Source organism: Bos indicus, chromosome 7 (genome assembly GCF_029378745.1).
Source record: "Bos indicus isolate NIAB-ARS_2022 breed Sahiwal x Tharparkar chromosome 7, NIAB-ARS_B.indTharparkar_mat_pri_1.0, whole genome shotgun sequence".
NCBI lineage: Eukaryota > Metazoa > Chordata > Mammalia > Artiodactyla > Bovidae > Bos > Bos indicus.
Genome location: NC_091766.1, coordinates 9,508,458 through 9,529,205, shown reverse-complemented (window position 1 = coordinate 9,529,205; position 20,748 = coordinate 9,508,458). Strand labels below are relative to the sequence as shown.

The 20,748-nt window shown below is 39.4% G+C and overlaps 1 protein-coding gene and 1 long non-coding RNA gene across 3 annotated transcripts in view; one reads left to right on the top strand and one right to left on the bottom strand.

Moving 5' to 3' along the window:
• Positions 1–20,748, bottom strand: part of LOC139184054 (adhesion G protein-coupled receptor E2-like) — a 1,114,856-nt gene that overhangs the window by 1,075,800 nt on the left and 18,308 nt on the right. The window contains exons 13-14 of one of the 2 annotated variants that reach the window (XM_070792642.1): positions 11,919–12,116; positions 11,412–11,647 (exon numbers count right to left, since the gene is read on the bottom strand). The exons of the other annotated variant lie outside the window; for it this stretch is intronic. Of the exons in view, the coding sequence (XP_070648743.1) occupies positions 11,412–11,647; positions 11,919–12,116 (434 nt within the window). The remainder of the gene's footprint in view (positions 1–11,411; positions 11,648–11,918; positions 12,117–20,748) is intronic. 2 annotated transcript variants of the gene reach the window in all.
• Positions 13,620–20,472, top strand: LOC139184055 (uncharacterized). The gene is made up of 3 exons (XR_011567486.1): positions 13,620–13,778; positions 18,138–18,383; positions 20,062–20,472. It is a non-coding gene; the product is annotated as an uncharacterized lncRNA (long non-coding RNA).

The following is a 20,748-nucleotide window of genomic DNA, read 5'->3' as shown; positions in this document are numbered from 1 at the left end:
ATGATCAAAGGATCAATCCAAGAAGAAGATATAACAGTTATAAATATATATGCACCCAACATAGGAGCACCACAATATGTAAGACAAATGCTAACAAGTATGAAAGGGGAAATTAACAATAACACAACAATAGTGGGAGACCTTAATACCCCATCACACCTATGGATAGATCAACTAAACAGAAAATTAACAAGGAAACACAAACTTTAAATGATGCAATAAACCAGTTAGACATAATTGATATCCATAGGACATTTCACCCCAAAACAATGAATTTCACATTTTTCTCAAGTGCACACGGAAGCTTCTCCAGGATAGACCACATCCTGGGCCATAAATCTAGCCTTGGTAAAATAAAAAAAAAAAAAAAATGAAGCCATTCCAAGCATCTTTTCTGACCACAGTGCAGTAAGATTAGATCTCAATTACAGTAGAAAAACTATTAAAAATGGCAACATATGGAGGCTGAACAACACGTTGCTGAATAACCAACAAATCACAGAAGAAATAAAAAAAGAAATCTAAATATGCATAGAAACGAATGAAAATGAAAACACAGCAACCCAAAATCTGTGGGACACTGTAAAAGCAGTACTAAGGGGAAAGTTTATAGCATAGCAATACAGGCATACCTCAAGAAACAAGAAAAAAGTCAAACAAAGCAGACCATAAACAAGATGAAAAGACAACCATCATAATGGGAGAAAATATTTGCAAATGAAGCAACTGACAAAGGACTAATCTCTAAAATGGACAAAGAGTTCATGTACACAGCTCTCTCTCTCTCTCTTTCTATATATATAGAAACAGCATTTTGTGGTCAAACGTTCATATAGTTAAAGCTATGCTTTTTCCAATAGTCATGTATGGGTATGAGAGTTGGATCATAAAGAAGGCTGAGTGCCAAAGAATTGATACTTTCAAACTGTGGTGTGGGAGAAGACTCTCGAGAGTCCCTTGAATTGCAAGGAGATCAAACTGGTCAATCCTAAAGGAAATCAACCCTTAATATTAATTGGAAGAACTGAGGCTGAAGCTCCATTACCTTGATTGCTTGATGTGAAAATCTGACTCACTGGAAAACATCCTGTTGCTGGGAAAGATTGAAGGCAGAAAGAGGAGGAAGTGGCAGATGATGAAATGGTTAGATAGCATCACTAATGCAACTGATACAAACTTAAGCAAACTCTGGGAGATAGAGGAAACTCAGAGGGCAACATAACAACAACAACAAAAAAATTCACCACAGAATACGTTCTGAACCTCAATTACTAGCAGAGAAACAGCTCAGATGCTGCTCAAGTCCACCAGCAACTAGTGGGGGTTGGGTGTAGAGGTTTGGGCTGGTGGCTGGTTCTTAGGGTAAGGACTGGATCTGAATGTCCTGTGGACAATCGGAGGAGGCTACTATAACACAGCAACCTAAACCATGTGAATGCCAGAGAGACAAAGAAAATCAAAGGACCTTTCCTGCAGGAAGGCTCAAGTGCTGCATGGTGACACCTGGTCAGCTCACAGAACAAATATTGTGCCCTAGTGAAAACCAAAAAGGAGTAAGCTGCTGCCATTTATGACCCTCTTTCCCTGGAGGCAGAGAGGTAGGACTGTGACAGCCAGAGCTGGAATGCAAGGGGCTGCTGCAATCTTGGCCCCAGAGACTGCATTTCCCATCAAACTGTGAGCAGGCTGTCAGTCGATAACCATGTCTTCCTTGGATCCTGGACAGTTCACATTGGCCGGGAATGTCACAGTCTGAGACCAGCTCCCCAGAGGAGAAACACAGCACACCTGGCATAGTGCCCTCTTAGTGCAACAGAGAAATTGGGCAGCTTGGACCGGGGAGGTGCATAAGATGCATGGCCCACCCAGGACAGTGTGCTCGCCAAGTACCTGGTCACCTGAGTTGCTTGGACCTGGGAAAGGCACAAAATGCACAGCACACCTGGGTCTGAGCCTTATGGAGGCCACCATCATCCTGATACCAAAACCAAACAAAAGCCACAAAAAAAAGAAAACTACAGGCCAATATCACTGATGAACATAGATGTAAAAATCCTCAACAAAATTCTAGCAAACAGAATCCAACAACATATTAAAAAGATCATACATCATGACCAAGTGGGCTTCATTTCAGGAATGCAAGGATTCTTCAATATTCTCTAATCAATCAATGTGATACACAATCTTAACAAATTGAAAGATAAAAATGGTATGATTATCTCAATAGATGCAGATAAAGCCTTTGACAAAATTCAATATCCATTTATGATAAAAACTCGAGAAAGTAGGCTGCTGCTGCTGCTGCTGCTAAGTCGCTTCAGTCATGTCCGACTCTGTGTGACCCCTGAGACAGCAGCCCACCAGGCTCCCCCATCCCTGGGATTCTCCCAGGCAAGAACACTGGAGTGGGTTGCCATTTCCTTCTCTAATGCATGAAAGTGAAAGTGAAGTCGCTCAGTCATGTCCGACTCTAGCAAACCCATGGACTGCAGCCTACCAGGCTTCTCCGTCCATGGGATTTTCCAGGCAAAAGTACTGGAGTGGGGTACCATTGCCTGGGAAAGTAGGCATAGAAGGAATATACCTCAACATAACAAAAACTATATATGACAAACCCACAGCAAACATTCTCAATGGCAAAAAACTGAAAGCATTTCCTCTAAATCAGGAACAAGGCAAGGGTGCCCACTGTTACCACTACTATTCAACATAGTTTTGGAAGTCATAGCCACAGCAATCAGAGAAGAAAAAGAAATAAAAGGAATCTAGATAGGAAAAGAAGTAAAACTGTCACTGTTTGCTGATGACATGATCCTCTACATAGAAAACCATAAAGACTCCACAAGAAAATTACTAGAGTTAATCAATGAATATAGCAAAGTTGAAGGATATAAAATTAATGCACAGAAATCCCTTGCATTCCTATATACTAATAATGAAAAATCAGAAAGAGAAATTATGGAAACAATCCTATATACCATTGCAACATTAAGAATAAAATACTTAGGAATAAATCTGCCTAAAGAAACAAAAGATCCATATATAGAAAAATATAAAACACTTATGAAAGAACTCAAAGATGACACAACTAGATGGAGAAATATGCCATGTACTTGGAGTGAAAGAATCAATATAGAGAAAATAAGTATACTACCTAAAGCAATCTATAGATTCAATGCAATCCCTATGAAACTCCAATGCTGTTTTTCACAGAACTAGAAAAAATAATTTCACAATTTGCATGAAAACACAAAACCCATCAAGTAGCCAGAGGAATCTTGAGAAAGAAGAATGGAACTGGAGGAAACAACTTTCCTGACTTCAGACTATACTACAAAGCTACAGTCATCAAGACAGTATGGTACTGGCGCAAAGACAGAAATATAGATCAATGGAACAAAATAGAAAGTCTGGAGATAAATCCATGCACATATAGACACCTTATCTTTGACAAAGGAAGCAAAAATATACAATGGAGAAAAGACAGTCTATTCAACAAGTGGTGCTTAGAAAACTGGTCAAACACCTATAAAACAGTGAAATTAGAACACTTTCTAACACCATACACAAAAATAAACTCAAAATAGATTAAAGACCTAAATGTTAAGACCAGAAACTATAAAACACTTAGAGGAAAACATAGGCAGAACAGTCTCTGACATAAATCACAGCAAGATCCTCTAAGACCCACCTCCCAGAGTAATGGAAATAAAAGCAGAAATAAACAAATGGCACCTAATTAAACTTAAAAGCTTGTGCCCTATGAAGGAAGGTATAAGCAAGTGAAAAGACAGGTTTCAGAATGGGAGGAAATAAAACAACTGACAAAGAATTAATGTGCCACATGTATAAGCAGTTCATGCAGCTCAGTCAGTACCAGAAAAATGAATAACTCAATCTAAAAGTAGGCCAAAGAACTAAACAGACATTTCTCCATAGAAGACATACAGATGGCTAACAAACACATGAAAAGATGCACAACATCACTCATTATTAGAGAAATGCAAATCAAACCACAATGAGATATCATTTCACCCTGGTCAGAATGGCCATTATCAAACTCTACAAACAAAACATGCTGGAGAGTGTGTAGAGAAAAGCGAACACTTTTATACTGTTGGTGGGAATGCAAACTGATACAACCATTATGGAGAACAGTGTGGAGATTCCTTTAAAAATGGGTCATAGACCTGTCATATGACCCAGCAATCCCACTGGTGGGTATACTTCCCAAGGAAACCAGAAAGAGACTCATATACACCAATGTTCACTGCAGCATTATTTACAATTACTAGGACATGGAAGCAACCTATATGTCCACCAGCAGATGAATAGATAAGGAAGATGTGGTACTTATACAGAGTGGAATATCACTCAGCTGTAAAAAGAAACTCATTTGATTCAACTTAGTGAGATGGATGAAACTGGAGCCTATTATATAGAGTGAAGTAAATCAGAAAGAGAAAGACAATATGAAATTTAGAAAGATGGTAACGAAGATCCGATAAGCGGGGCAGCAAAAGAGGCACAGATGTAAAGAATAGACTTTTGGGGAGGAGGAGCCAAGATGGCGGAGGAGTAGGACTGGGAGAACACTTTCTCCCCCACAAATTCATCAAAAGAGCATTTAAACGTCGAGTAAATTCCACAGAACAACTTCTGAATGCCAGCAGAGGACATCAGGCACCCAGAAAAGCAATCCAACTCTTCGAAAGGAGGTAGGAAAAAATATAAAAGACAAAAAAGAGACAAAAGAGGGAGGGACGGAGTTCCGTCCTGGGAAGGGAGTCTTAAAAAGAGAGAAGTTTCCAAACACCAGGAAACCTTCTCACTGCCGAATCTGTGCCAAGCTTTGGAAGCACAGAGGGCAACATAACGGGGAGAAAAAATAAATAAACAATTAAAACTCGAAGATTGTGAGTCCTACAGTAACTCCCCCAGCGGAGAAGCAGCACAGACGCCTGCACGCGCCATTAGCAAGCGGGGGCTGGGCAGGGAGGCGCAGCGCGGGCTGCATCGCTTAGAGTAAGAATCTGGCCTGCATACCCTGAGCACTATCTGAGCGAAATAATTTGGGCTAGCAAACCAGACTGTGGGATATCTACCACTCGAAAAGCCAGCCCCAACCTAAGACACCGCCAGGCCCGTGCACAGAACAAAGAACTGAACAGAGATAGCTGGCTGCAGACTTCCCCCTCCGGTGACAGGCAGCCAGAGCCGGAAGGGGGCAATCGCAGCCCCAGAGAGACAATATCTATAAAACTGTAAGCAGGCTTCTTTGCTAACTAAAACTTCTTGGGGGTCTGGACGGTTAACATCTGCCTGAGAAGGTGCGCCAGTTTTACACCCAGATAACTGAGTGGCGGGGAGGCGATAAGTCGCAGCATTGGCGCTCCCCAAACACCTCATCACTTGAGCTGCTCGGACCTGGGAATAGCACAAAACTCAGGCCCAACTGAGTCTGCGCCTCTGAGGACTGCCCGAGTGCCTGAACCTGAGCGGCTTGGACCTTGGAGGTACATGCAGCCCAGGGCCAGCCTCGGATTGTTCCCGGCGGAACAACCTAGAGCCCGAGCAGTTTGGGCAGGGAGGCTACACGCGCCGTGAGCGGGGGCAGACCCAGTGTGGCTGAGGCACTGCGAGCGCATGCCAGTGTTATTTGTTTGTAGCATCCCTCCCTCCCTCCCCACAGCACGACTGAACAAAGAGAAGAAATGCAGCTCCACCCATCAGAACACCGACACAAGCTTCCCTAACCAGGAAACCTTTACAAGCCACCTGTACAAACCCACACACAGCGAGGAAAAGCCACAATAAAGAGAACTCCACAAACTGCCAGAATACAGAAAGGACACCCCAAACTCAGCAATTTAAACAAGATGAAGAGACAGAGGAATACTCAGCAGATAAAGGAACAGGATAAATGCCCACCAAACCAAACAAAAGAGGAAGAGATAGGGAATCTACCTGATAAAGAATTCCGAATAATGATAGTGAAATTGATCCAAAATCTTGAAATTAAAATGGAATCACAGATAAATAGCGTGGAGACAAGGATTGAGAAGATGCAAGAAAGGTTCAACAAGGACCTAGAAGAAATAAAAGAGAGTCAATATATAATGAATAATGCAATAAATGAAATTAAAAACACTCTGGAGGCAACAAATAGTAGAATAACAGAGGCAAAAGATAGGATTAGTGAATTAGAAGATAGAATGGTAGAAATAAATGAATCAGAGAGAATAAAAGAAAAACGAATTAAAAGAAATGAGGACAATCTCAGAGACCTCCAGGACAATATTAAATGCTACAACATTCGAATCATAGGGGTTCCAGAAGAAGAAGACAAAAAGAAAGACCATGAAAAAAATACTTGAGGAGATAATAGTTGAAAACTTCCCTAAACTGGGAAAGGAAATAATCACCCAAGTCCAAGAAACCCAGAGAGTCCCAAACAGGATAAACCCAAGGCGAAACACCCCAAGACACATATTAATCAAATTAACAAAGATCAAACACAAAGAACAAATATTAAAAGCAGCAAGGGAAAAACAACACATAACACACAAGGGAATTCCCATAAGGATAACAGCTGATCTTTCAATAGAAACTCTTCAAGCCAGGAGGACATGGCAAGACATACTTAAAATGATGAAAGAAAATAACCTACAGCCCAGATTATTGTACCCAGCAAGGATTTCATTCAAGTATGAAGGAGAAATCAAAAGCTTCTCAGACAAGCAAAAGCTGAGAGAATTCTGCACCATCAAACCAGCTCTCCAACAAATACTAAAGGATATTCTCTAGACAGGAAACACAAAAATGGTGTATAAATTCGAACCCAAAACAATAAAGTAAATGGCAACGGGATCATACTTATCAGTAATTACCGTAAACGTAAATGGGTTGAATGCCCCAACCAAAAGACAAAGACTGGCTGAATGGATACAAAAACAAGACCCCTACATATGTTGTCTACAGGAGACCCACCTCAAAACAGGGGACACATACAGACTGAAAGTGAAGGGCTGGAAAAAGATTTTCCATGCAAATAGGGACCAAAAGAAAGCAGGAGTAGCAATACTCATATCAGATAAAATAGACTTTAAAACAAAGGTTGTGAAAAGAGACAAAGAAAGTCACTACATAATGATCAAAGGATCAATCCAAGAAGAAGATATAACAATTATAAATATATATGCACCCAACACAGGAGCACCGCAGTATGTAAGACAAATGCTAACAAGTATGAAAGGAGAAATTAACAATAACACAATAATAGTCGGAGACTTTAATACCCCACTTACACCTATGGATAGATCAACTAAACAGAAAATTAACAAGGAAACACAAACTTTAAACGATACAATAGACCAGTTAGACCTAATTGATATCTATAGGACATTTCATCCCAAAACAATGAATTTCATCTTTTTCTCAAGTGCACATGGAACCTTCTCCAGGATAGATCACATCCTGGGCCATAAAGCTAGCCTTGGTAAATTCAAAAACATAGAAATCATTCCAAGCATCTTTTCTGACCATAATGCAGTAAGATTAGATCTCAATTACAGGAGAAAAACTATTAAAAATTCCAACATATGGAGGCTGAACAACACCCTGCTGAATAACCAACAAATCACAGAAGAAATCAAAAAAGAAATCAAAATTTGCATAGAAACGAATGAAAATGAAAACACAACAACCCAAAACCTGTGGGACACAGTAAAAGCAGTCCTAAGGGGAAAGTTCATAGCAATACAGGCACACCTCAAGGAACAAGAAAAAAGTCAAATAAATAACCTAACTCTACACCTAAAGCAACTAGAAAAGGAAGAAATGAAGAACCCCAGGGTTAGTAGAAGGAAAGAAATCTTAAAAATTAGAGCAGAAATAAATGCAAAAGAAACAAAAGAGACCATAGCGAAAATCAACAAAGCCCAAAGCTGGTTCTTTGAAAGGATAAATAAAATGGACAAACCATTAGCCAGACTCATCAAGAAACAAAGGGAGAAAAATCAAATCAATAAAATTAGAAACGAAAATGGAGAGATCACAACAGACAACACAGAAATACAAAGGATCATAAGAGACTATTATCAACAATTATATGCCAATAAAATGGACAACGAGGAAGAAATGGACAAATTCTTAGAAAAGTACAACTTTCCAAAACTCGACCAGGAAGAAATAGAAAACCTTAACAGACACATCACAAGCACGGAAATTGAAACTGTAATCAAAAATCTTCCAGCAAACAAAAGCCCAGGTCCAGACGGCTTCACAGCTGAATTCTACCAAAAATTTAGAGAAGAGCTAACACCTATCCTGCTCAAACTCTTCCAGAAAATTGCAGAGGAAGTTGAACTTCCAAAGTCATTCTATGAGGCCACCATCACCCTAATACCAAAACCTGACAAAGATCCCACAAAAAAAGAAAACTACAGGCCAATATCACTGATGAACATAGATGCAAAAATCCTAAACAAAATTCTAGCAATCAGAATCCAACAACACATTAAAAAGATCATACACCATGACCAAGTGGGCTTTATCCCAGGGATGCAAGGATTCTTCAATATCCGCAAATCAATCAACGTAATACACCACATTAACAAATTGAAAAATAAAAACCATATGATTATCTCAATAGATGCAGAGAAAGCTTTTGACAAAATTCAACACCCATTTATGATAAAAACTCTCCAGAAAGCAGGAATAGAAGGAACATACCTCAACATAATAAAAGCTATATATGACAAACCCACAGCGAACATTATCCTCAATGGTGAAAAGTTGAAAGCATTTCCTCTAAAGTCAGGAACAAGACAAGGGTGCCCACTTTCACCATTACTATTCAACATAGTTTTGGAAGTTTTGGCCACAGCAATCAGAGCAGAAAAAGAAATAAAAGGAATCCAAATTGGAAAAGAAGAAGTAAAACTCTCACTATTTGCAGATGACATGATCCTCTACATAGAAAACCCTAAAGAGTCCACCAGAAAATTACTAGAAATAATCAATGACTACAGTAAAGTTGCAGGATATAAAATCAACACACAGAAATCCCTTGCATTCCTATACACTAATAATGAGAAAACAGAAAGAGAAATTAAGGAAACAATTCCATTCACCATTGCAACGGAAAGAATAAAATACTTAGGAATATATCTACCTAAAGAAACTAAAGACCTATATATAGAAAACTATAAAACACTGGTGAAAGAAATCAAAGAGGACACTAATAGATGGAGAAGTATACCATGTTCATGGATTGGAAGAATCAATATAGTGAAAATGAGTATACTACCCAAAGCAATTTATAGATTCAACGCAATCCCTATCAAGCTACCAACAGTATTCTTCACAGAGCTAGAACAAATAACTTCACAATTTGTATGGAAATACAAAAAACCTCGAATAGCCAAAGCGATCTTGAGAAAGAAGAATGGAACTGGAGGAATCAACCTACCTGACTTCAGGCTCTACTACAAAGCCACAGTTATCAAGACAGTATGGTACTGGCACAAAGACAGAAATATAGATCAATGGAACAAAATAGAAATCCCAGAGATAAATCCACGCACATATGGACACCTTATCTTTGACAAAGGAGGCAAGAATATACAATGGATTAAAGACAATCTCTTTAACAAGTGGTGCTGGGAAATCTGGTCAACCACTTGTAAAAGAATGAAACTAGAACACTTTCTAACACCATATACAAAAATAAACTCAAAATGGATTAAAGATCTCAACGTAAGACCAGAAACTATAAAACTCCTAGAGGAGAACATAGGCAAAACACTCTCTGACATACATCACAGCAGGATCCTCTTTGACCCACCTCCCAGAATATTGGAAATAAAAGCAAAAATAAACAAATGGGACCTAATTAAACTTAAAAGCTTCTGCACATCAAAGGAAACTATTAGCAAGGTGAAAAGACAGCCTTCAGAATGGGAGAAAATAATAGCAAATGAAGCAACTGACAAACAACTAATCTCAAAAATATACAAGCAACTCCTACAGCTCAACTCCAGAAAAATAAAGGACCCAATCAAAAAATGGGCCAAAGATCTAAATAGACATTTCTCCAAAGAAGACATACAGATGGCTAACAAACACATGAAAAGATGCTCAACATCACTCATTATCAGAGAAATGCAAATCAAAACCACTATGAGGTACCATTTCACACCAGTCAGAATGGCTGTGATCCCAAAGTCTACAAATAATAAATGCTGGAGAGGGTGTGGAGAAAAGGGAACCCTCTTACACTGTTGGTGGGAATGCAAACTAGTACAGCCACTATGGAGAACAGTGTGGAGATTCCTTAAAAAACTGGAAATAGAACTGCCTTACGATCCAGCAATCCCACTGCTGGGCACACACACTGAGGAAAGCAAAAGGGAAAGAGACACGTGTACCCCAATGTTCATCGCAGCACTGTTTATAATAGCCAGGACATGGAAGCAACCTAGATGTCCATCAGCAGATGAATGGATAAGAAAGCAGTGGTACATATACACAATGGAGTATTACTCAGCCATTAAAAAGAATACATTTGAATCAGTTCTAATGAGGTGGATGAAACTGGAGCCTATAATACAGAGTGAAGTAAGCCAGAAGGAAAAACACCAATACAGTATACTAACGCATATATATGGAATTTAGAAAGATGGTAACGATAACCCTGTATACGAGACAGCAAAAGAGACACTGACGTATAGAACAGTCTTATGGACTTTGTGGGAGAGGGAGAGGGTGGGAAGATTTGGGAGAATGGCATTGAAACATGTGAAATATCATGTATGAAATGACATGCCAGTCCAGGTTCAATGCACAATACTGGATGCTTGGGGCTAGTGCACTGGGACGACCCAGAGGGATGGTATGGGGAGGGAGGAGGGAGGAGGGTTCAGGATGGGGAACACATGTATACCTGTGGTGGATTCATTTTGATATTTGACAAAACTAATACAATTATGTAAAGTTTAAAAATAAAATTAATTTAAAAAAAAAAAAGAATAGACTTTTTCGACTCTGTGGGAGAAGGGGACAGTGGGATGACTTGAAAGAATAGCACTTAAACATGTATATTACTACGTGTAAAACATATGACCAGTGCAAGTTCAATGCAAGCAGCAAGGCACACAAAGCTGGTGCTCTTGTAGAACCCAATGGGATAGGGTGGGGAAGGATGAAGCAGGGGGGTTAAGGATGGGGGCACACATGTACACCTGTGGCTGATTCATGTTGATGTATGGCAAAGCCACCACAATATCATAAAGTAATTGTCCTTAAATTAAAATGAATAAATTAAGAAAGATAAAATCAAAGTGCTATGTTGGTTCTATAATGGCCATAGTCATGCATGAGAAGTTAGGATGGCGGGAATTTGGTTTTACCGTTTGGGTGTTCCATAAAGATGAGGCCTGGATGCAGAAGAAATGGCCACAATCACCGCCGGGACTCCGTAGCCCACTGGGAACGTGAGCTTCTTCATGAATCTGTTGACACTGGAGTAGTTGACCACCGTCAGGTTGCGTGCAGTGAGGAAGAGCTGCAGACCCTCCAGCAGCATCCAGGTGAAGGAGGCCAGGTAGAGATAGTGTAAGGCACCTGCAATGATGGCACACAGCACCTGGGAGAGGAGGAAGGTGTCACCTGGATGGTTTGTCAGGATGGATCATGGCCCCAGGACTTCTTCTATGACTTGCCACTGGGGATAACTCTGATGTAAATGAATGAATTATCAATTGAGTGTTTGCTTTCTAGTTCTGTCAGTCCATGTAAATTGGCTACTTATCCATCTAACATTACCTGGGATCCCACTATATTAAGGAGTCCAGTGCAGTATGGCCCCATGAACTCAGCATCCCTGGGGCAGGTATATTCTGGGACAGTATACGTACCTTGCTCTCAGTTCTGTCGATGGCTGTCAGGAAGAGCAGGTGGGCCAGGAAGAGGCAGAGCGAGAGCTGCAGATGGAGCGAGGTGCTGATGCTCTGGATGGCTTTGCACAGCAGGAAGGTGAGGGCCGCCAGGAAGAGACACAGCAGAGAGAGGCTCAGTCCCATGTAGGTGATCACAGTCAGTGCGAGATCCTCCTCCTGGGACCCAGCAGAGAGATCAGTCATGCTTTCCTGCTGTAGGGTAATGACCCTTCCACCATTTTTATTTGTAGACATAGAAAAATCAGGAATGGAGGTGCTGAGTAGATGATGTTATGTATATGTTTACAGATATGTTATGTTTATGGATAACTTTCCCCCAGTTCCAAAATATAGAAATTTATGGGATCTGAATGATAAAATCTGTGCCAGGAAGGATCGAGGGATAAGAGAGTCCTAATGAAGACCAAGACCTGGATCTCACAAGGGTTTATTTCCCTCTAGACTTTTGAGCATGACTAAGCTTCTCAGTTACCTCAATAGGTTCACAGAGGCAAGAAGCTACATTTTGAGCACAATCCTCCATCCCCGTAATGTAATGATCTATGACAAAGTCTCTACCTGTTGTCATGATGTCCAGGTATCAATTCCCAACTCTTAATTCAGCACAGTTTATCCCTGTAATATTTCTTCATGTTTGGCCACTAATCCTTACAGATTTAGAGCTAAACTCTTGGGTAAAAGAGAAAAACTACTATGCTTGGATGTTGGCTGTAGCTTAAAATTGATAATGTCTGCCTCTTTTTGGTGTGCATGTGTTCTCAGTCACTCAGGCGTGTCTGACTTTTTGTGACCTCAAGGACTGTAGCCCCTCAAGCTCCTCTGTCCATGGAATTTTCCAGGCAAAAATATAGGACTGGGTTGCCATTTCCTCCTCCAGGGGATCTTCCCAATCCAGGCATTGAACCTGAGTCTTCTGCATCTTCTGAGTTGGCAAGTGGATTCTTTACTACTGAGCCACCTGGGAAGCTTGCTTCTTTTTGGAAATCATCCTAAATACCTGAGCACAAGGAAAAAATATCTCCCAACTTCCTTTTAGTATAAGTCTGGGTGAAGAGAGAGAGGGAGAAAGACAGAGGGAGGTGCAAAAAGGATGAAGAAAATGAATGTTAAAACCTGCAAATTAAGTGCTTCTGGATAAAAAGCAATTGAGTATGGTAGCACCAAATTTATTTTTGCAGCATGTCTCTATGTTCAATTTTGTTTAAGAATGAAATGTTTAGAAATAAATAACTGGCCCTCCAGATTATTCTGATGCACTTTAACTTTTGAGAATGTTTGGCTTATTGCATAAAACTAATTTTTGTACTGTATTAAAGTTCCCAAGAGAGGTCCACATGGGAGGAAATGCAGGTAGCCCCTGTTGGGAAGTGCAGTGCAAAATAGCCTTGAAGGAGAAGGTCCTTGGGAAAATGGCAGAGGGCCAGAAGTACTCAGGCTTTGCGATAGCTGAAAAACATCTCCTGCTTTTAGCTATGCTCAGTGCCAAGATTTAATAATATTAAAGATGTTGCTTGAGAAAATGGATCATGGGATAAACACCTGGGTCATTTAGAATGTGCTGTCCTTGAAATATCTTTTACTGATTATGTCTTAACCCCGTATGCACTCTGCTGGTCATATACTCTAAGGTCTTTGTTCCTGCTTCTATAAAAAGGCTCGACTGCAGAAATAAATTTGTCAGTCCTTGCAAGAGACTGTCCGAGTGTTGTTCTTTCAGGTTCGTCGTTTCCAAGTTCAGGGGAGAAAATCCCCACAAGTGGCGCCTGAACAGGGACTTGAAAGGAAGGCTAAACAAAGCAACGAGCCCTGCAGAAAGAGGTAAGCAAGATGGGACAACATAGCAATAAGATCCTTTCATTTCTATAATGCATCATTTTCTGATACAAAATGGTATTAATATTTCAAGGGATCAATTGAACGACTGCTATCATATTTTACTGGAACAATTCATGGTTCCCAGAAGAGGGGACACTCAATCTAGACATAGAAAAGGGTTAAAAGTAATGTTTTGCGAGCATATCGGGAAGGGTTACATGGTCACTCATACAGGCTATCATAGAACAAATTGAAGGGCATAACATTGATTTGGAAGTAAAGACTATTCAGTCTTTACAAGAATGTTATGCTCAAGCAGACGCAATCCTTAGAAAAACAACTTAGAGACATATATATACAGGATGTGTCAAAACTGAAGCCACTTAGAACAGAGGTCATTTCATTCAACGGACAGCCCAAATCTGAGGTTTTCCTTCTGCTCCGCCTGTAACAGCATTTGCTAACTTTGCTCATACTAATCATTTCACTCCTCCTTGGGAGATGCCTGCTTGCACTTTTGCTTTCCCAATACAGTTTAATCAACCTGCCCAAGGCCAAAATACTTGGGCTAATCTAGATTTTGACGTGTTGTCTAGCCTTGAGAAAGCATGCACTCTGCATGGACCTACTTCTCCTTACTGTGTAGAATTCCTCAGAGGATGGGCTGATCATTGGATGCCATATGATTTTTTTCAAATAGCAAAGATGGTTCAAAATCCTTAACAATTACTTCAATGGCAAATATGGGTTAATGATGAGGCCCAACAAATAATGATTGACCAGCCATCTCATGGTAACCCTGCCAATTTAACCTATGATATACTCACTGGAACAGGATCCATGGCCGATATGATTGCACAATTAGCTAATATTACCCCTCAGATGTTACATTTCATTAAAGAAACTGCCTACAGGACGTGGGCAAAGGTTGATAGCGCAAACTCTGATGGTTCATTTGTTAAGTTTATTCAAGGACATGAGGAGGAATATTCTCAATTTATAGGGAAATTACAGGATGCAATCAAAAAATCTATTAAGGATTTGATTTTACAAAATATTATTTTAAAACAACTTGCTTTTGAAAATGCTAATGAGGAATGTCAATCCGTGCTTAGACCAATTCGAGAGACTGGCTCTCTTATGGAATATTTGAAAGCTTGGAAGGATATTGGATCTATGTCCCATAGAGCAAAATTGGTGACATTAGAAACTTTTAATGTACAGAAAGCTACTAATGCCAAATGTTTTAACTGCAGGAAGGCCAACCATATGAAAAAAACAATGCTGCCTGCCAACACAGACCAGAAAAAATAATACTACTTCTAATAAGAAGAGACCCCCAGCAGTATGTCCAAGATATAAAAAGGGGTTCCATTGGCTGAATGAATGTCATTCTAAATTTGATAAAGTTGGAAACACATTGACCCCTGGTGCACAACAAAAACAACAGGGAAACTAATAAAGGGGCCATCCTCTAGCCCCATTACAAAAGGAGGACCCAACGTTATGATGCTACAAGTAGCTACATCTAAGAGTGCTTGCATTGATATACCTAGTCCTTATGACATATAATTAATGGAATTATATAACCTCCACAAAATTCCCACTGGATATTATGGCCTTATTCCATCCGGGATGATGGGACTAATTTTGGGACATAATAGCTGCACAATGAAAGGTTTAATGGTATTGACCGATGTTATGGATGAAGATTATAAAGGGGAAATACATGTTATGGTAAATGTTGTGAAAATGGGGAATGTATATTTACATAAAGGGGAACATTTTGCACAATTATTACTTTTACCATATGTCAAACCAATGAAAGCATCTGATAAAATTTTGCAGGGAAGCTTTGGTAGTACCAACCTTACTGCTGCACTATCCACCTTGTTAAAGGAACATCAGAAACCCATGCTCACTTTACACATACAGGAAAAAAAATTTCACAGGCATGCTAGATACCGGAGCTAACATTTCAATCATTAGAGCGGAAGAATGGCCCCTTGATTGGGGTAAAATTGTGGCTCTTCAAGACTATTAGGAGTGGATGAAACTTATGTAATAAAAAAGAAATCAAGAAAATGGAAAATGTTGATAGATCTAAGAAATGTTAATAATACTATAATTCCTATGGGGCCATTACAACCTGGATTACCCTCCCCTTCCATGGTACCAAAAGGCTAATCTGTAATTATTATTTTATAAGATTGCTTTTTTACTATACTTTTGCATCCTAAAGATAGAAAACACTTTGCTTTTTCAGTTCCTTCTATAAATCACACGGCTCCTGTTAAAAGATTTCAACGGAAGGTTCTACCTCAGGGAATGATGAACTCTCCTACCATTTGCCAATATCTCATATCCGTTTTATTACAACCCATTAGAGATAAATATCCTACTGCTTTCATAATTCATTATGTGGATGATATACTCCTCTTCATGGAATCTGAACTCTGTTTACAACAGTTATATAATGAAGTTACTACTACTCTTCAAAATCATGGCCTGCTTGTTGCGCCAGATAAAATTCAATTGAAAGCACCCTTTAATTATTTAGGACATGTTATGGAAGAATCTAAAATCAAACCTCAAAAAAACTAAAATTTCTGTACAGTCTTTACACACACTGAATGATTTTCAAAAGTTGCTAGGAGATATTAATTGGCTACAGCCATTTGTTGGCATCCTCACCTATGCCTTACAAAATCTATTTAAAATTTTAGAGGGATCCCTTAGCCCTAATAGCCCTAGGCAGCTAACAAAAGAGGCCAGAAAAGAGCTAGCCTTAATGGAAGAACACATTCAACAATCTTTCTCAACTCGGCTAGATCATGATCAACCGGTTTCTTTATATATATTCCCCACTGAACATTTGCCCACTGCAATTATAGCTCAACACAGCCCAATAGAATGGGTATATTTACACACTAAACAGTCTAAAAAAATCGTATCATATATTGAGAAAATAGGGCAATTTCTCATGTCAGGGAGAAGCCATGTACAAACTTTGACTGGATTTGATCCATATACAATACACATCCCCTTGACAAAAAAGAATTGCAAATTGCCTTACAGTATAACCTGACCATGAAAATAGCATTAAATGATTTTCAAAATGTTATCTCATCTCATTTGCCAAAAAGAAAATTATGGGACTTTCTACAATGTACTAAATTCATTATAACTAATATCATTGCATCCTAGCCAATTTCCAATGCACCCACCTATTTCATTGATAGTAACAAGAAAGGCATAGCAGGGATTGTCGGCCCTAATATCAAAGAGAAATTACCCACTACCTATTCTTCAGTACAAAGAATTGAATTGTATGTTTTACATGTTCTTTTGTCTCTTCAACCATTATCCTTCAATGTATATACTGATTCCAAATACCTTGCTTCCCTTTTTCCCGACTTTGTTACCACCTTTTTATACAATCAAGATGAAGAATTGCATACTCTTTTCACAGACTCAAGCCTTAATTCGCTCACGTACAGAACCTTTCTTCATTGCACATATATATGCTCATTCAGGTTTACCTGGCCCTCTGGTTGCAAGAAATGATGCCATCGACAGGCTCATAGCTCCTGTCTTTACATCTGCCAGTGACGAACATGCTAATCTTCATACCAATGCTAACAGATTGCACTCTAAATATCATATTCCCCTCACTGAAGCAAGGCATATTATTAAAACCTATGACGTCTGTGCTCCTCTGCACTTACGAACTACGATTTCAAGAGTTAACTCCCAGGGGCAATAACCTAATTCCCTTTGGCGATCTGACTTCACTCACTGCTCCCTAAGAAAGTTTTCTTTGCTTTTTGTCTCAGTAGATACATTTTCCAGCTTTATCTGGGCAATACCTATCTCTTCAGAATCCAGCAAACACGCCATTTCCGCACTCTTACTCACCTTCCCAGTTATGGGGATTCCTTCAGTCCTGAAAACAGACAATGGACCTGCATTTATCTCACACTCATTTCATTCATTTTTATCGGAATGGAACACCACACACATTACAGGAATACTCTATAATCCCCAGAGTCAAGCCATTATTTAAAGAGCCCACCACACCCTAGAAACTCATTTATTAAAACAGAAAGGGGGAATTTGGAAGAGGAGATACACTTCTTATCCTATGAACCCTCAATTATTATTATCTTTAACTCTTTATTCCCTAAATTTTTTAAACTCAACAGAAAACGATTCTAACACTCGTGTAGATAGACATTTTGCAGAAGACAAAAACAACAAATTAGAAATCAATAAATACATCAATATGGTATAAGCAATTTAATCAATGGCTGCCAGGAATCTTACAACTCCTAGGCAAAGGTTATGGTCTTGTCATTGCAGATGGAGAGGAAATCTGGGTTCCCCTTCACCACGTCCATTACCGAGAAGGACCCCAAGACCGGACTCCCTTGGCAAATGACAAAGCTGAAGCGAAGGGTCTCATCAATGACCTTGGAAGAGCCAATGAGGAAACACCATCGTCTGAATCCTTACCCTACATGGGCTCAAATGAAAAACATGACTCATCAGGCTGAGCAAACACTGAAGAACACTAGAACTCCTATGACTCCAGAGAAGCTATTTCTGGTAATGTTAGCTGTTCTTTCCTGTTCCTCTAGGGTAAATGTGGAATATGTTTATTGGGCATATATACCTAATCCACCTTTGTTATCCATAATGGATTGGGTTGACAAGGCCCCTATGGTATTCACCAATGATAGTCTGCACTTCTCTGCCCCATGGTCAGCACAGAGGCCAATTCACAAAGAAGATGAAGGAAAAAAGATAAGTGTTTCAATTGGATTCAAAACACTACCTATATGCTTCGGAGCTCATTTTTTGTGCATGACTATATTCCCACAATGGTGTGCTTACTCTGTACACAATGTTTCCACCTATAGTATAGGAATGTTTGCAACTGCATCCTTCCTCTTAAATGGTTCTGAAAGACATTATCCTGGACAAATAGCTAACTATACTAACTCACTTTTCCAGCCTGCAGAACTAATATGTGATGCTGTATCTTGGAGAAAGAAATGATCAATTCAACCACTATATTGGTCTGACTGTTGAGGACAGTTCAGGAAGGTTTCTATCAAACAACAAAATCAATCCATATTCAAATTCGTGGACTGGGGGCCCCATGGATTATTTATGAATTGCTCTGAGGAGCAAGAAAAAAATCATAGCTGTTCCTGGTATCATAGAGTCAACACATGGGGATTCCATAAGACCAATATTGGCTTTTGGACTGATAAGGATGTATTGTTAAACTAGTATAATGGAGGGTTGTCTCCACCTCAGCCCAGAATTATAGTCCCTCTTATAGGACCTGAACAATGGCATATTTGGAAGATTCCTGCTGCACTGGAACACTTTGCCAATATACATGGGACTGTGAAGGCTTTAAAACCCCAAAACTATACCTTTATGTATAATAATACAGGTTGTATCCAATCCTATGTGCACCTCCCATACATGTTTATTGTAGGTAACTTTGATATAGATCTTTCTGCTAAAATTGTTAACTGTACAGCTTATGCTTTATATACATGTTTAAACCATACTATTTCTTACCACAATGCCAATGTCACTTTGGTCAAGCAGAGGTCTGAACTATGGCTTCCTGTCAATTTAACAGAGCCATGGACTGACTCTATATTCCTTTCAGTTCTGCTCAGAAATGATCTGAAAAGGTCAAAGCGCATAATAGGGTGGATTATTGCTGGCATTCTTAGTCTAATATCCATTGTTACAGTAGGAACCCTGTCTGGTATGGCATTACACAATTCTATACAAAATCATGATTTTATCACTGCATGGCACAAAGACTCTCATGATCTTTGGACTCGACAAGCCCCAAATAGATCAGCAACTACAAACACGAATTAATGAGTTACAAACTATGATAATCCACTTAGGAGATCAAATGCAGCAACTGACTTTCCAAACACATATACGTTGTCACTAGAATTTTACATCTTTTTGTCTGACTAACATGCCTTATAATAGCACTGAGTATCCTTGGGATAAAGTTAAAGCACATTTCCAGGATCTCACAGACAACTCAAGTTTAGACATCAATCTGTTGAAACAACAAATTGCTAATTTTCAAGTTGAGGTACCTAAGGAATTGTACAGCACTCAATTTTATGATACTTTAACTAAAACCCTGTCATCCCTAGACCCTAGAACTTGGTTTTCAGGAAGCAACATTTATATATATATATATTAATCACCTTACTTTTTCTGTCATTGATTATAGGATACAGATGTCTCTACTCAAGACTCCATGCCTCTCACAACGGAGTCCAACTAGCAGCTGCCATGCTTAAACTAAAAACAAAAGGAAAATATGTTGGGAAGTGAAGTGCTAAATAGCCTTGAAGGAGAAGGTCTTTGGGAAAATGGCAGAGGGCCAGAAGTACTCAGGCTTTGCGATAGCTGAAAAACATCTCCTGCTTTTAGCTATGCTCAGTGCCAAGATTTAATAATATTAAAGATGTTGCTTGAGAAAATGGATCATGGGATAAACACCTGGGTCATTTAGAATGCACTGTCCTTGAAATATATTTTACTGATTATGTCTTAACCCCGTATGTGCTCTGCTGGCAATATACTCTAAGGTCTTTGTTCCTGCTTCTATAAAAAGGCTCGACTGCAGAAATAAATTTGTCAGTCCTTGCAAGAGACTTGTTATTCTTTCAGGTTCATCATTTCCAAGTCCCAGGGAGAAAATCCCCACAGCCCCTAAGAGCTAAACATGGACACCTGTTGTCAGATAGGAAGTCAAGGAGACCTCAGTCCTACCATCACAAGGAACTGAATTGTGCCCAAAATTAGAGGGTTAGAGGAGGACTGCAAACCTCAGATCAGAATGCAGTCCAGGCTGACAGAATGATTTCAGCCTTGGAAGAACTTGAGCAGACATCCCTGCTATACCGTGCCAGAT